Source organism: Acomys russatus, chromosome 8 (assembly GCF_903995435.1).
Source record: "Acomys russatus chromosome 8, mAcoRus1.1, whole genome shotgun sequence".
NCBI classification, from domain to species: Eukaryota; Metazoa; Chordata; class Mammalia; order Rodentia; family Muridae; genus Acomys; species Acomys russatus.
In genome coordinates, this window is record NC_067144.1 from 1,057,501 (window position 1) to 1,073,631 (window position 16,131).

Genomic DNA, 16,131 nt, shown 5'->3' on the forward strand with positions numbered 1-16,131 from the left:
TAACCTGGAGCTCAATGACTCAGCTAGATTGGGCTGGCAGTCCAGCTCCCTCGATCCTCCTCTCTGCCTTCCAGTGCTGGAATTCTAAATGTACTCAGCATTTTACACAGGTCCTAGTCATCTGAGCTGTGTCAGGTGACTGTATGTTTACATGGCACAGAACTTAACAACTAAGTCACTTCCTGAAGCCCCAACCCTCTCTATGTTCTTAATTGTTTTCCCTCAGTAGTATTTCAGCAAATTCTTTCCCGCCTTGCAGTGTTGATGGAGCATATGCCGAGCTTTGTTCTCAGTGATGGGCCACAGCCATGAAGAAACAAAACTCATGCCACCCCAAACTTTCATTCTTCACAAGTGTCACTAAGAAACAAAGCGAAGAATAAAGTGATGTGCTGTAGTCCTTGAGTGATATGGAACTATTAAAATTATGTAGACCAGTAAGCCTGCAGGTTAAGTAAGTGGCCTCTTTATTGGGCCAGGTATGGCTGTCATTGCAGATACCTAGTCATAGGTCAGAGGAGTTTTCTCTGAGGAGACTCAGCAGCAGCAGAGAACTTAGCATCAGTACACTTTCAGTTGTTGCTCCAGCACCCTTGCCAGATTATATTGTTAGGGTCCTGAATGTGCTGATGGAAAGACCCCAGACTTAAATAGTATTCAAGCAACAAGAAGTTGCTGGGGTCACCAACTAGGCACAATGGTGACCCCGAGGTGAGCTCGCAGGCTCTTTTTAAAACCATCTTGGGAAGTCCAAAAGAGTTTAGGTAATCTTCAGCATGATTGGAGCATTTAAACTAAAAAACTCAAGTTTGAGTCAGTGGTCATGAGTTAAACATAAGACAAGAGATTTCCAGACCAGCCATCTCTGGTTGGCTGCCCATCTTTCTGCAGGATTTCCAGTGACTGCTGAGCTCATTTCTGAGGAATGGAGGCTTAAGCCTGTTCTGAACTAACAAGAAACTGAAGCCTGTCATGCAGTCAGCTAGACTTATTTAACCAGGCCTCGTCAATATCATGTTTAACGAATGTCTTCTGAGCCAGTATGAAAGCTCAGTGAGCAAACCTGATCACTTGAGTTTGGTCCCTAGGACCCCATGATGGAGGAGAGAATTGACTGCCACAAGTTGGTCCTATCACCTCCACATGAATATGCACATTGCACATTTGCCCATTTATGTGTACACATACATACACAGTAAACATAAATAAAACTCTTTTATCCTTAAACTGATTATAGGACATGGAGAGCTGGCTTAGTAGTTAACAGTGCTTCCTGCTCTTCCAGAAGACCTGAACTGAGTTCCCAGTGTCCAGATTCGGTGGCTCATAACTGCCTCTAACTGCAGCTGTACGAGATCCAACACTGCCTTCTACTCTCCATGGTTACCCAGATACACATGGCATACACTCACACAGACATATACACATACAGTAAAATAAAAATGAAGCTTTTAAATTTTTTTCATTTTTATTGGTTTTGATATATTTTTATTAAAATGGAATTATGTCACTTTCCCCCTTCTCTTTCCTCTCTACAGCCCATCCCTTTCCCCTGTCTGAAACTGAAAGCCTCTTTTTCTTTGAAGATTATTATTGTCAAATTGCATATCTAGTGTATGTGTTTGTATTCATAAATGTGTCAGTCCAGTCTGCTGAGCCTGTTTTTATTGTTTGTGTGTACATGGCTTTGGGGCTGACATTGAGGGAGCTCATCTCTGGGAATGGCTCAGTTTCTGTAGCCTCATCCTCCCCAGCAGCCATTAGTTACTTCTTGTTCTTTGATTAAAGATTAGACCTCATAGTTACTTCTTGTTCTTTGATTAAAGATTAGACCTCATGAAGTTACCCGCCTCCACGTTAGCGTGTCTGCTAGCATTGCCATTGTCCTAGTCATGTTTATGTAGCCATTGCTAGAAGAGACTGTTCCACATCAGCTTTTGTGATGTTCTGGCTCAGGAATGTTCCTGGAACCATGTAGGGTTTATATATGTGTATCCATTGGTGCTGGGCTCCCCACGTCTGTCATGTGTCTGTCACGTGTCTGTCACGTCTGACACGTTGTGTCCGGTTGCAATTTTTGGTAATGGTCTCCATTTTCTGTAAAGAGAAGCTTCGTTCATGAGGGGTGGGAGCTCTGCTTCTCTGTGTCTATGAGGATAAGATTTAGAATATAGTAAGGAATTACACTTCACTCACAAAGTGGTGGTAGTAGATTTTTTTTTTTCCGCAAATAGATACGTCCTCACTAGCATGGGATGTTTCCAGTACCAGGCATTATTTTCCTCCTATGGAGGGAACCTTAAATTCAGTTAAACAGCTTTTGGTTATCACCCACATATGAATGGTTTTTGTGCCTTATTCATAGAAATTTATTGGCTTGGCAACAGTTTTACATGGGTTATCCCTTTGTAAGGGTGACAGACGTTTTCATTTGATTGCTTTGGAGAATTTATGGTCTTTAATTTTGTTTATCACTCTTTGCAGCCACATAGACAGTGGCTGTTATATGGGTTACAGTGTCAAGGGAGCTTGAGACCGAGGTCTTATAGGTCGCTCCCCAAGTCCAGATGCAGATGCAGAGATATGCATGTGAACGCCAGTCCATTTGGGATGCTGTCTTAGAGACCATGCTTCTGGATAATGAGTTGAGGTTATTTTTTATTATTTTGGTGTTTATAGGCCATTATAGTAATTCATGAAATCATCTTTTCAAATATCATTAAGTTAACCTCTTGACAGGAACTATGTTTGCAGACTAATAGGCAGGTCACTCCCTACCTACTTTTTGGTAAATAAATATAAAATCTGTTTTTCAGCTGCTTTTCTTAGCAGCTAAAGCTAAGTGCACAAATATTCCTGTAACTTTCAGTTGCTTAGTTATATGGAGAGGATGTGTATGTTGAAAACTGTGTATCTTTAATTTTAACATTCTGTCAGTGTTTTTCTTGATGTAAATCAATGCTTAGATTGGAGGTGTAATGATAAAGGTTTTTTTTCCCTTTGCAAAAATTGGATGTTGATAAATATTTTGCTAATAGAATTGCACAGAGATGCTTTTGTGATATCACTGTCTACTTCTATTACTACTACTACTACTAAGGTCAAAGTTATTTCTCTTATGTTTAATAAGATTAAACAATCACTTGTGATGTCATCCAAATCCTTTAGTCTAAACAGCTGTATGTGGTTTTATAGGAAATCAGTTGCCAACACCCAGACTTGCTGAGTCTAGACCCGGCCGCTGTTCGAGTGGGCTGCCTGGCCAGTCTGCAGCAGCCGGGGGGTATCCGTCTTCTGGAAGAGGCCCTCCTACAGCTGGTGCCCGAAGAACCACCCTCCAAACGACTCCGAGGCAAGACTTGCTTGCCTCCTGATGTTACTCGGTGGATGGAACTTGCTAAGTAAGCTTTGGTTAGCCCATTCTTGGGATAACAGTAACTCAACCAAAGTAGCGCAGTAAAAACTTGGCTTTATTTTTATGAAAAGTGAGCTGGTAAGGAGGCCGGCTCCATGCTTAGAAGAACTTCATCTCAGAGATGCCTCAGTTTTGGGTTCTTAGTAACCATGTTGGACAGTTCACAACCACCCGTAGCTCCAGCTCCAGGGCGTCTAACACTCTTCTGGCCGGCAGGCAGGCGTGCATGCACGTGTATGCGCGCGCTCTCTCTCTCTCTCTCTTTCTCTCTCTCTCTCTCTCTCTCTCTCTCTCTCTCTCTCTCTCTCTCTCACTCAACAAAATAAAAATTTTAAATAGTTGGTCAACTTTAGGCCTTTGGGCTCTAAGTGAAAAGATAGTAAAAATAAAAACAGCGTCCTTACCTTTCACTATTATCATCAGTTAGTTTTGTGCACTGTGACTTGGTAAAGCACTATGCCAGGCACAGAAGAAGTGAGACAGATTAGACATTAGTCACAGACTTTAAAAAACTAAGGGTCTCAGGGCTGTAGCTCAGTGACACAGCACTTGCTTGGCATGTGTGAGTCCCTAGGTTCAGTCCCTGATTCTACAAAAAATGAAGAGCCAGATAAAAAATGTATATACTTGTAAATGTAATTAACCAGAATATCAAACAGGACAGGGCGAATGCTGAGACGGGAAAGACAGAGGGCCAGGGCAATGGGAGAACGCTTCCTGCAGGAGCCGCGTCATCCCACAGCTTTGTATGTGTGATTGAGCAATAGGCAGCACCGTGTGTCAGTGTTTTGGGGGAATAAGACACAAAGAGGTGCAGAAATGGCCATAATGAAGTACACATGTAAAACCAGCATGTGGAAAGCCCAGGCAGGCTTAAGGCCTGTTTTGCAGCAGGAGTCGCAGGGCAGGGGAAGGGCTGGAGACGCGAGTCGCTCTGTTGCAGAACACTTAGCTGGTGTGCTGAGCTCCTGGCTTCTGCTTCCGTCTGGCAACAGACAGGTCGGTAGGCGTGTAGGTAGACATACGTCAGTAGAGAGAAGGGGAAGTAGACGGATGGGGGCGTTGACAGGCAGGCGGACAGACAGATGGACTGGCAGGTAGGCAGGCGGACGGACAGACAGATAGTATATAACTTACAGGCTTACAGTTGACACATTTCTTTCTAGCTTTATTAAACGATTTAGCCTTTTCTTGCTGTATCACAGTCATCATTTTGATCAAGTTTTAATAAACATCCAGGGACTCGGGAGCCAGTCGATTGTAGGCGGGGATCTCATTCTGTGCTGTGCATAACATCTCTCTGTACTCAACTTCTGACTATGAACTGCTGCTGTTCAACACCTATATGCTCATCCCTGCCACTGACCTTTGACCTCTAGGTTCTAGTCTGTAACAGAACCATGTCTGTTCAAGTTTCCCTAGTTTGGATTTAGTGGGTTCATGATTCATAGGGGTTCTGCACAACCTGCTGCTCACAGGCCTTCGGCCTTTCCCTTCATACTTGGTAGAAACCTAAGGCCTTGTGAAAGCTAGGCAAGCATTTTCCCACCGAAAGAAAGCCTGAGCCAGCCTCAGACTTGCAACTCAACACCCACCTTCTCCCCTACTGCGGCCCCTCAGATTACAGGCATATGCCAATTTTCCCAGGCAAAGCTCGTGTGATCCAGGGAGTAAGTCAGAGAGCAGGAGAACCGGTGAGGAAGCAGTTCCCCTGTGACTGCTCTGTAACCACAGGAGAAGGTTGCACTAAGCTTGGGGTTTGAAAAGAACCATGCAGGAGAAAGGGGATAAACTTTAAAAACACCAGCCCAGGAGTTTCTTAGTGATAGAATCTTGCTTGACAAAGTCAAGTTATTATAATTTTCAACAAAGTGCTGTGTAGCCCAGGTTCACCTAGAACTCATTATCCCCTGCCTCGCTCTTCTGGTGTTGGGGTTACCGACATGCACCACTATGCAGGGCAAACCATATTTTTATTAAGATGAAAAGATGAGTAAATGCCCTAACAAATATTAGGGCTACGAGGGATTGTCTGTGTGTGTGTGTGTGTGTGTGTGTGTGTGTGTGTGTGTGTGTGTGTGTGTGTGTGTGTGTCTAAAACATAGTCTCTAGAATATAGACTAAAGCATCAGTAGGGTGAGAGATAGAACATAGACAAAAACATCAGTAGTGTGGCGTTATTACTTGCTTCTGACTTTTTCTTTGGGGTAGACAGTAACTCCAACTGGACCACCTGGCAGAAGCTTATGTAATGAACCCTTATACATTATGAGCATTTCATAGTTTCAGGCCTGTTTTCTAGACAGGGTCTCATAGTGTAGTGTAGTCTGGTCTCAAACTAGTGACCCACTTACCATTCATCTTTCCAGATATTTTTTTTCTTTCAAATGCACATTAGGGCAGCTTGGGCTTTGGGGTAATTAAAGAAGTAAAACTTAAAGGAACTTCAGAGCCATTTAATTTTCTATTTCCAGTAAAATTCTGTTTGTCATCCTTGGTAAGTGAATGGCATCCTCATTCAGCATTAGTGAAAATTGTATAAATATGGTTGTAAATGTGATGCTTGCTGATCTGGACTTTGTTCTCTTTAGACTATACCGGTCGATCGGGGAGTATGATGTCCTCCGCGGCATTTTCAGCAGTGAGTTAGGAACAAAGCAGGACACTCAGAAGGCACTGCTGGCAGAAGCCAGAAGCGATTATTCTCAAGCTGCTAAACTGTATAATGAGGTAAAATCAGTCTCTGGCAAATGTATCAGTTCCTTAAATGCCTTTGCTCTGTACATGTAAAATAGAACTGTTAGCTTTAGTGTTAAAGGTTAATAACTAAATGTGGTTTTATAATATCCATTTGTGACAATTGTTATTGTATCTTGTTCTTTTTAAGGCAACACTGAAAAACTAAACATTTCATAAAATACAAAGTATATAACACTATAAAGTATTATTCCTATGACTCTGTTATTTTAAAATTTTTTATTTGGGTGTTTTTTTTTAACTTAGGAAAAAAGTATGATAAAATGAAATAGATTTTGTGATTATGACTGTAAGTTGGTTTTGTATGTTTTATTTCATCCCAAGTTGGCACAGATAAAAGGTGTCAAACTTTAGGATCTGCAGCCTAAGAGACCACACAGTGCGTGATCTCAGCTTTGAAATCTACAGCAGTCCGCAAATGTCTTTAACTTTACTTTTCAATCTAAGACCTTGTTGAATAATTAATAATTCACAGTCTTAAAGCAAATTACACATCACTTAGTTGGCTTTCTGTAAGTTTCTCAGCGAGATGACTTTCTTCTCATTAGTGTCTTTGTTGTTTTGTTTGGTTTGGTTTTTGACTGACTACAAACATCTAACTTTGTAGTCCTGGCCGTCCTCGAACCCACAGAGATGTCGCCTCTACTTCCTGAGTGCTAGAATTAAAGATGTGTGCCCCCATGCCTGGCCTCATTTGTTACTACAAGGTTCCTTTTGTTTTGGGTTTTGGTTTGGTTTGCTTTTTTTTCACTGATATTTTGAATATTACCCCATTTCTCTCACTTTGTCATAAATCTGAAATGACTGTCTTTAGCATGTATGCTTTTCTTTTAAAAAAAAAAAAATGTATTTGTGTGTATATTCGTTTCAACTCCATAAAGCAGCCCTACCTTTTTCTTCCTGCCAGGCTTTGAGTAAGCAGGAGTGGGCTGACGGGGAGCCCACAGAGGCGGAGAAGGGGTTTTGGGAGCTGGCACTGCTTGAGTGTTACAGCAGCCTCTCGGAGTGGGAAGCACTTGATTATTGCTCCACAGCCAGCTTAGGCAGCGAGAGCCCTCCAGGCCTAAGTAAAGTGTGGAGTGAGCCGTTTTACCAGGTTTGTGGGATTTCCTATCATGTGTTAGCTAGCCATTTCAAAATAAATGGGATGTGCTTTACAGTTGATATTTACCTCTGCGGTATGACCACCGGGAAGACTATTTCCTATTGTCCCTCATGCTACTGGGAAGGCAGTCTGCATTGTGGCCACCCACGGAGGCATTCACAGCCCCAACCTGCATGCATGCTGCTACCTTCCTGTGCTAGAACTCCTCGATTTATGTGTAGCATACACTGTGTGTCCCAACTTCAAGTGGATCACATTCTTCTATAGAAAGTGCCTACGTGCTTTATGATTAAAAAATAAATCATGACTTATTTGAGATGAGCTTGGTTTTGAAATTGTAGTTTTATGTAACAACATCAAATATCGACATTTTAAACTATAAAATAACTCCAAAGAATATTTCAGGTAGAAAATAATTGCACTCACTCGGATTGGCTTTCTAAGTCAATAGTGGATTGTTGCTGTTCCGCAGGAGACATATCTGCCATATGTGATCCGCAGCAAACTGAAGCTGCTGCTTCAAGGAGAAGGCAACCAGTCTCTGCTAACCTTTGTGGATGAAGCCATGCACCAGGAGCTGCGGCAGAAGGTTCTGGAGTTCCAGTACAGTCAGGAGCTGAGTCTCCTTTACATCCTGCAAGATGACATGGACAGAGCCACATACTACATTAAAAATGGCATTCAGACTTTTATGCAGGTAAAATAGATCTATATTATGTTTACTGTTTTTATAATAGTTTTAAGTATCAATAGTGTTCTCTCTCTCTCACATACACACACACACACACACACACACACACACACACACACACACACACGCAACCAAGTAAAATCTGTGTGTTCTCGTATAGTACTGGTCTTTCTTTGGATTTTTCTAATAGTGTTCTTCACTCATTCTTTGTCTCAGTCTTTTTTCCCCACTGTTATAAATGTTCTACTTTTTTATATTTCTTTAGTTTAATCTTTCTCTGTAGAATAGTTACATTAATTGATTTATGAGTGAATGCGTAGACTGAGCCAATCTCTCTGGGTGGCCACAATACAGATTGACTTCTCAATAGTTTAAGAGACAACATGAAATATTCTTCCAGGTTATCATACCAGGAGGGTTAGTACTTGTTTTAAGATGCATGGCATTTACTTTGAAAGGACCATCTAAAACTAATGTAAGAATTAACACTGCAGAATTTGACTGGGAAATCAGATCATGTGCCCTATTTACTTTCTGCCCTTTATTCTTTTTAGTTTTCACAGTTGAGGGTTGGTCTGTTGTTTTGTGACCCACTAAGAGTTTACCAACATTAATCCTAGAAACACAGGCATTTATTGTTTCCATTTTTGTTTTTATCATTTTAAAGTACATTAGTTAACTGACAAGACAGACTTGGTTTCAGTGCTGGAGAAATAGCTCAGTGGAGAAAGTACTTGTTAGCACAAGGACCCAGTTTAGATTCCAAGGAGCCATGTAAAACTAGACATGGTAGCACATATCCGTAACCTCAGCACGCCCCTGGTGAAATGGCAGATGGAAGAGAATTCCTCGAAACTCTCTCTTTACCTGCTGGTTACAGGGACTCTCAATTGAGAAATGTGCCTCCGTCAGATTGATCTGCGGGCTTATCTGTGGGGCATTTTCTTTACTGTTGATGGATGTGGTACCAGCCCACCAGGTGATACCACCCTGGGCAGGTGGTCCAGGTTGTTTAAGAAGGCAAGCTGAACCAGGATGGTTCAATTCCCAGCACCCACATGGCAGCTCACTGCAGTCTGTAACTTCAGTTCCAGGAGATCTGACACCCTCACACAGACATACATGCAGGCAAAATACCAGTGCACATATAAGATAAAAAGGAATCATTTAAAGAAATTTTAAAGAAAAAAAAAAGCTGAGCATACTAAGAGAAACACCAGTAAGTAGCATTCATGCTTCTATGGTCTCTGCCTCAGTTTCTGCAGTGCACATCTGCTTTTGAGTTCCTTGGCTTCCTTTGGTGATGGCCTGTAACCTATAAGCCACATAAATCCTTCCCTCCCCAAGTTGCGTTTGGGCATGGTATTTTATTGCAACAACAAAGAAGCAAACTAGGACAGTCCAGCTAACCTGGGTTACAGAGCAGCCAACAAGAGAGGGCAGCGAAGACTGACAGCCACAGCGAAGACTGGCAGCCAAGGTTGTCGTCCGACTCCATGCTTGTACCCCGGCATGCTGCCACCCTCACGTACACACACAAAAGATAAACAAAAAAGAATTGGCTTCTATGATTCATAATTTTGCATTATAAGATACTGTGATTTTTTTCAAATTCAGTGCAGACTAGGAGTGTAACTTATAGAAGAGTGTTTGCCTACCATGTAAATAGGCCTGGAGTGGATGGGCACCAGGTGAACAGGTAGATGATAGTTAGAACGAGGAACATTATAGCCAGGTTACACTGATCCTATTGATATAGTTGAACCAAAATGTAATTGAGATCCTAAATTATTTTTTTAATTTAAGCATAATTGTTTAAGACACAGTATGATTCTTACATGTATAGGGTAGTTGCTATAGCATGTTTTTTTAAACTATATTAAAAGTTTTAAGTAGTATATTGCCTTTGTAACAAGTCTAGCCTCCTTTTTTCTAGAATTATTCTAGTATTGATGTCCTCTTGCACAGAAGTAGACTCGCCAAATTACAATCTGTACAGACTTTAGCAGAAATTGAGGAGTTCCTCAACTTTATACGTAAGCACGGTAAGTTTTTAACTTGTCATTTTTTTCCCTTTCTAGTTGTGGAGGGATTTTAGCACCTGAATTTTTGTTTAATGAAGCCAAACCATGTATGGGGTGGAAACTCCCTTGGATGTGTTCTAAAAATGCTCCTTTTGAGGTCACTAAGTGTTTAAAACAGTCCAACACCATTGTTCTGGGTACTAGAAATAAAAAGCCAAACAAAATACTGACAGCTCGAAGTGCTCAGAGTAGGATTCCAGGACTGAGCCAGGAGGCTCCTTAGGGAGGAGCCCAAGGGCATGATGGAGGAGAAGGGCTTATAGAGGCCTCCCCAGAAGACCACTGCCAGGATAGAGGCCTCCCTATCCAGAATAGGAATGGAGTGGTGAGTCTGAGGAGATAGTAGGGATGAGGCTTTGGTTTTTTGTTTTGTTTTTGTTTTTTCTGTTTTTTGTTTTTCAAGCCAGGGTCTATCTGTGTAGCCTTGGCTGTCCTGGACTCGCTTTGTAGACCAGGCTGGCCTCGAACTCACAGCAATCCACCAGCCTCTGCCTCCTGAGTGCTGGGATTAAAGGCGTTTGCTACCACGCCTGGCGGAGGGCAGACTTTAGACAAGAGTACAGATGGTATAGGTCCATGCACCACCAACAGATTTAATCTGGTTCCTTTGAAAAGTCATCCAAGAGTCTAAGAGAGTGCATCCTTTTAAAAGTGAAATGTCTTCATTATAAATCTTTTTCAATTTTCTTTTGAATAGTTAAAAATTATTCATGAAACGTTTTTATGGTTTGCTCATTGTTCCTTGTTTTAAATTTAGAGAAATATTTTTCAGCTATTTCTACAACTTAAGGAGTTATGTCAGTCTTCTTTCCATAATCATTTTAAATTTTCATACAAAGTATTCTGATCAGTTTCCACTCCCCCAACTCCTCCCAGATCTTTCCCACCTCCCCACCCACCCACCATTACACTCTTTCTTTTTCTCTACTTATAAAAGAAATAAGCAACAACAACAAAAAAGGCAACAGAATGTTAAAACATACACATCCTAAGAACACAAAGTCAGAAACCATAAAAGACATAAAATGCCCAAACAAAGCAGTATGAGAGAAAAAGTCTACAAAAATACCATCGGGTTCCTTCTGTGTTGGCATCTACTGCTGGGCATGGAACCTATCCTGAAGTGTGGCTGGTACACCTAGTGAGACTCCATTGCAGACAACTTGTTTGCAAGCAGGTGTCAGGAAGGGTAGATGGTAGCCCCTTCTCCCTCTTAGCGCTGGGACTCCATTTGACTTGGGGCCTGTGCAGGCTCTGTGCATGCCGCCACAGGCTCTGTGAGTTCATGTTTCCAGTCCTGTTGTGTCTGGAAGACATAGTTTTCGTGAAGTTATCCATCCCTTCTGGATTTAGAACCTTTCCACCTTCTCCTTCACATACCTCCCTGAGGTGTGAGGGGAGAACTTTGATGGAGACAGACCGTTTAGGACTGCGTGTTCCAACATCTCTCAGTCTCTGCACACTGCCCATACTGTGGCTCTCTGCCTTTGTTCCATCCTCCGGAAGAGAAAGCCTCTCTACTGACATATGAGGGAGGCACTGACATGTGGGTATAGCAGAATTTCATTAGGAGTCATTTTATTCCTATGTTGCTTTAACAGAACAGTAGTATTTAGTTTTCCCCTAGGCCCATGGTCTATCTAGTTACTCTCAAATTTGTGGCCACCAAGAAGTGTCAGACATGTGTTCCATCTCATGAAGTGTGTCTTAAATCCAATCAGAGAGAAGCTAGTTACTTCCATGACCTTTGTGTCACTATTGTAGCAGCGTATCTCACAAATAGGTCACTATTGTAGGTCACAAGGTTTGTACTTGGGTTAGTGTTTACCTTTTCTCTCTGGTAGGATGCAGAGTGCCTTCCAATGCCATGAACACTAGTCAGTAGGGGTAAAAGCTTTAGGTCCCAGCTCTACTTCTCCACATTTAATGAGATATGTAAGTGTTGCCTTCAGCAACAGGGCTTTACCATCAGTTTGTGGATAGCAACCAATGGCCTTGTCTGTACCTTGAGATATTTGGGGTTTTCCACAGGGCCCTTTTGGCCAATGTTTCATTCCTGGCACTGGAAGTTTCACTTGGTGCCAAAAGATGTATAGTTGGGGCATTATCTCCCCCATTCAGCAACTCTATTTAGGCTTCTTTATATTGTTTTGAAAAGCTTTTTTGGGGGGGGTCAGGTTTCAAGACAAGGTTTCTCTGTGTAGCCTTGGCTGTCCTGGACTGACTTTGTAGACCAGGCTGGCCTCGAACTCAGAGCAATTTGCCTGCCTCTGCTTTCAGAGTGCTGGGATTAAAGGCGTGCGCCACCACCGCCCGGCTTTAAAAAGCTTTTATTGTGTTCGGTTTTCATGTGACCCTCAACAGCCCTCAGTGTTACTTGTTCTTCTCTGTATTCCACCTTTTCCACCCTCTAGTTCCCCCTCCATGCTTGACATGCCATTCCAGTGTGGTCTCCCCAACCCCACCTACCTATAACTATATGTTCTATTTCCCCTTCCTCCCCACTAGTCCCTTACTATATTCCTAACCGCTGTAGTTACACAATCGTAGCCGGTTTATCAAAGACTTAACAGCTAACATCCACATATAAGTAAATACATACAATATTTGTCTTCTACTTTTCAGTCATCTCACTCAGGATGATATTTTTCTAGCTCCATCCACTATTGTGAATTTTATGATTTCATTTTTTAACAACTGAGTGATATTTTGTTGTGTGTATGGGCCACAACTTCTTAATGTGTTCATCCACTAACGGACATCTAGACCGCTACCAGCGTTTGGCTACTATGAACAGAGCAGCAGTGAAAGCGGTTGAGCGAGTGTCTGTGTAGTAAGATAGAGCCCTTGGGTATGTACCCAGAGCATGGTAGCTGGATCTTCAGGTAGACCTACGCCCAGCTTCCTGAGGACCGATCAGTGATTTCCATAGTGACCTGACAAACTTGTACTCCTACCAGCAGTGGATTAGTGTCTCTCTTACTTTGCATCCTCGCCAGCGTAAACTCTCATTTGTTCTATTAATCTTGCCCATTCTGACATGTGTAAGATGAAATCTCGAAGTAGTTTTGATTTGCTTTTCTCTAACTAGGGGTGTTGAGCATTTCTTTATTTCTCAGCCATTTGTGTTTTATTTTTTGAGAACTCTATGCTTAGTTTTAATTTTTAAAAATTTCTAACAACTTTATTAGATGTAGAGTTTTTTTCCCTATTTTATATTGTCCTAGAGGTTAATTAACTAAGGTGTATAAGGTGGTGCAGTTAAAGGTGGTGAGTTAAAGATGCCAACGCAGGGCCATCTGAGCCAAGTTGGTATTCCTAAGTACTGCTTCCCAGCCATAGAAAGAGAAAGCCAAGGCTTTAAGCATTAGTACTGTAACACTTCAAAATCACAAAGATTATTCTGAAGCTAGGTTGTTTTAGATATTAGAAATGTATCCTGCATGATCCCAGGGTGGAGGCGTATGATGAGTACCCAGTGTGAGTTGTCAGTACCTACACTGATATTAAGGACTGAGTCACCTTGTTCCGGTTCATGTCACATCTGGTCTTCAGGAAGGTGCCCCATAGCCCTATTGAAGCATTTAGCTTTCAGTGCTTTTTAAGTTCTAAAAGTACAGATGAAAGACTGTAGACCTGTGATGAATGTAAAATTATTTGTATATGTTTATATTCCCATCTTTTTTTTTTTTATATCCTGAAGTGATGGAGTTTACATTGAAGAATATATTATATTTCATATAGTGACATGTATTCCTTTTGTGAAAGAAAGACAAGGTGTCTGGTTTTTGGTTATTTGTTTACTTGTTCCTAATTTGCAGGGGTTTTCTAATTTGTTTTATTTTTAATTCTTAAAAAATAAGAAATTTGAGCTAGGTGTCTGTTTACTAATGTTGCTTCTACTCTGTAAGTTCTTCTTGTCATTCAGCTGTGGGTATGATCAGTCTCTAATTTTATTTTTAGGTGATTTATCATCTCTGGGTCCCCTTAGGAGGCTTCTAAAAACCTGGACAAACAGATACCCAGATGCTGTGACAGACCCAATGCACATCTGGGATGACATCATCACAAATCGGTAGGATATGGTCTTATTGAGGCAAATGAGGGTTCTTCTTCAGAATTGCCATCGTGGAGGTTCTTTGAAACCAAAGCTTATAAAAATAATCCTGGCACACTTCTCTGACACCAGTCGCCTATGTAAGCTGTTCTAACAGACTCCTTCACTCCCACAGTTCTTCTGAAAGGTCCTTGCTGTCCCCCAGCTGTGGTGCAGGTACTGGTTGTGATAGGCAGCTCCGCTTCTGCTCCTCTTTTACAGGAGACAGGAAGGAAGACTGCTGGGTCGTGATTCTTTATTGGTCTGGTTTTAAAACTTGGGTTCTTAACAGTTGGCCTTTTGTTTCCTAGGTCCCAGGTGTGGTTGTGGTTAGTTCCCAGTTCTGAGTTCATGTTCTTACTCTGTCCCGACCTAACCCTGTGCTGTCTCAAGGGAGGCACTCACCCTCTACGCTGTACAAGAAGGGGCCCCGGGATCAGAGGTTGCCAATGATTTGTGAATCTTCATAGCAAGCAGTACTCAGGGACAACCCCAGTATCACATCCTATTTTTCATCTATTACCAATTTTTTCATTTTGTTTTTTATTTTTGTAAGTATTCTTATTTGTCGGAAAATTGGAAGAAATGTAGACTTCTCCTGTGTACCTTTTTACTCAATTACATTTTTTTTTTTAACTTTTTGTTGCCTAAGCACATAAATCTTTATTCTTTTCTGTTTCTCTCATGCATACTTATGTCTTGGCTATTGGATATTGCAATAATGCACATTAGTAGCATACCTTGTGTACTTTTTAAAAAATCTGTTCATTTCTTTTACACAGACAGCTTGGTAAATTTCCCTGTTTTCATCTTGAGCCTGCTGTCCTGTTGCAGTGTTATCAGTTGTGCCATCAGTGTCCTTGGAAGCATTTCTCCTTGTAGAGTCAGGCCTAGTCTAGCAGTGTGGGCTGCATTTGGTTTTATTACTTTAGTCTTCTTAGTTCTGCAGCAGCCCCTAAGTCCCACTGCTCCTGACATTGGTGAATTGTTCCTCCTTGTAGCTGTGTCTTGTTTCCTCATGAGACTTGGGTGTTTCATCCTGCCATGTAAAAGTCGCAGGCTCTTGTGTTGCCTCCACCTTCCTTTTTTTCCCTTTCTTGAAACCAATAAGAAACTAATTTGGAATACAGTTTGAGATGTGCAAATGTCCTGCTTCTTCTGTCACTCACCTCTCTCCAATTCTTTTTTTTTTTTTTTTTACAATTTTTTATTAAATTTATTTACACATATATTTATGTTATTACACATATATACAATAAACTACCTACAGCAAGAAGAACCACAAAACAGTTAGGAATTATATACGTGTTACATTCTTAGTGTTTTGGCTATTTGTATTTTGCAACCTTGAAGAAAACATCTTTCCAATCTTGGTACGTCTAAAATTCTGAATGTAAATCAATATCTATCGTATCTCATCATTATCAACTTAAAATATCACATTCTCATCTGCTGATGACTCTTGACTCATCTCATCTGGACAGTAGGAAATGATTTCTTGTTTCAGCACTTATTCCATGGTTATCAACTTAAATCTTATTGTAAGGCAATCTCTCTCTTCCTTCCAACTCTTTTTGTATCCTTTATATTTTTCATTATACCTTAGAAATATGCATGTACTGTCATATGCTGTTAATTCCTTGCAATTTCAAACTTTGTTATAGGGATTACACCAGTGGTTGGACATGCAGACATTCTGAAAAGTAAAAACAGACAATCTCTCAAAGTCAAGGAGGTAGCAAATATCATATTTTCTTATTCAGTCTCCTAACAAGACATTGTTAAGAATTGGTCCTCCTCTACTTGAGAGAAGCGTGGGAGAATAGCAAAGTAGAAGGATCCAGAGGGTCCTAGAAACCTACAAGTAGAACATTATGATAGGCAGATTTGGGCCCAAGGGTCCCGCTCAAACTAAGGCACCAGCCAAGGATGATATAGGCGATAAACTTTAAACCCCTACCCAGATCTAGCCAATGGTCAGAA

At 41.3% G+C, this 16,131-nt stretch overlaps 1 protein-coding gene across 1 annotated transcript in view; it reads left to right on the forward strand.

The window, feature by feature from the left end:
- Prkdc (protein kinase, DNA-activated, catalytic subunit) overlaps positions 1-16,131 on the forward strand; it is a 181,501-nt gene that overhangs the window by 128,717 nt on the left and 36,653 nt on the right. Inside the window, exons 63-68 of the mRNA XM_051150565.1 lie at positions 3,196-3,401; positions 6,007-6,145; positions 7,080-7,268; positions 7,750-7,974; positions 9,905-10,013; positions 14,016-14,127. Of these exons, the coding sequence (XP_051006522.1) occupies positions 3,196-3,401; positions 6,007-6,145; positions 7,080-7,268; positions 7,750-7,974; positions 9,905-10,013; positions 14,016-14,127 (980 nt within the window). The remainder of the gene's footprint in view (positions 1-3,195; positions 3,402-6,006; positions 6,146-7,079; positions 7,269-7,749; positions 7,975-9,904; positions 10,014-14,015; positions 14,128-16,131) is intronic.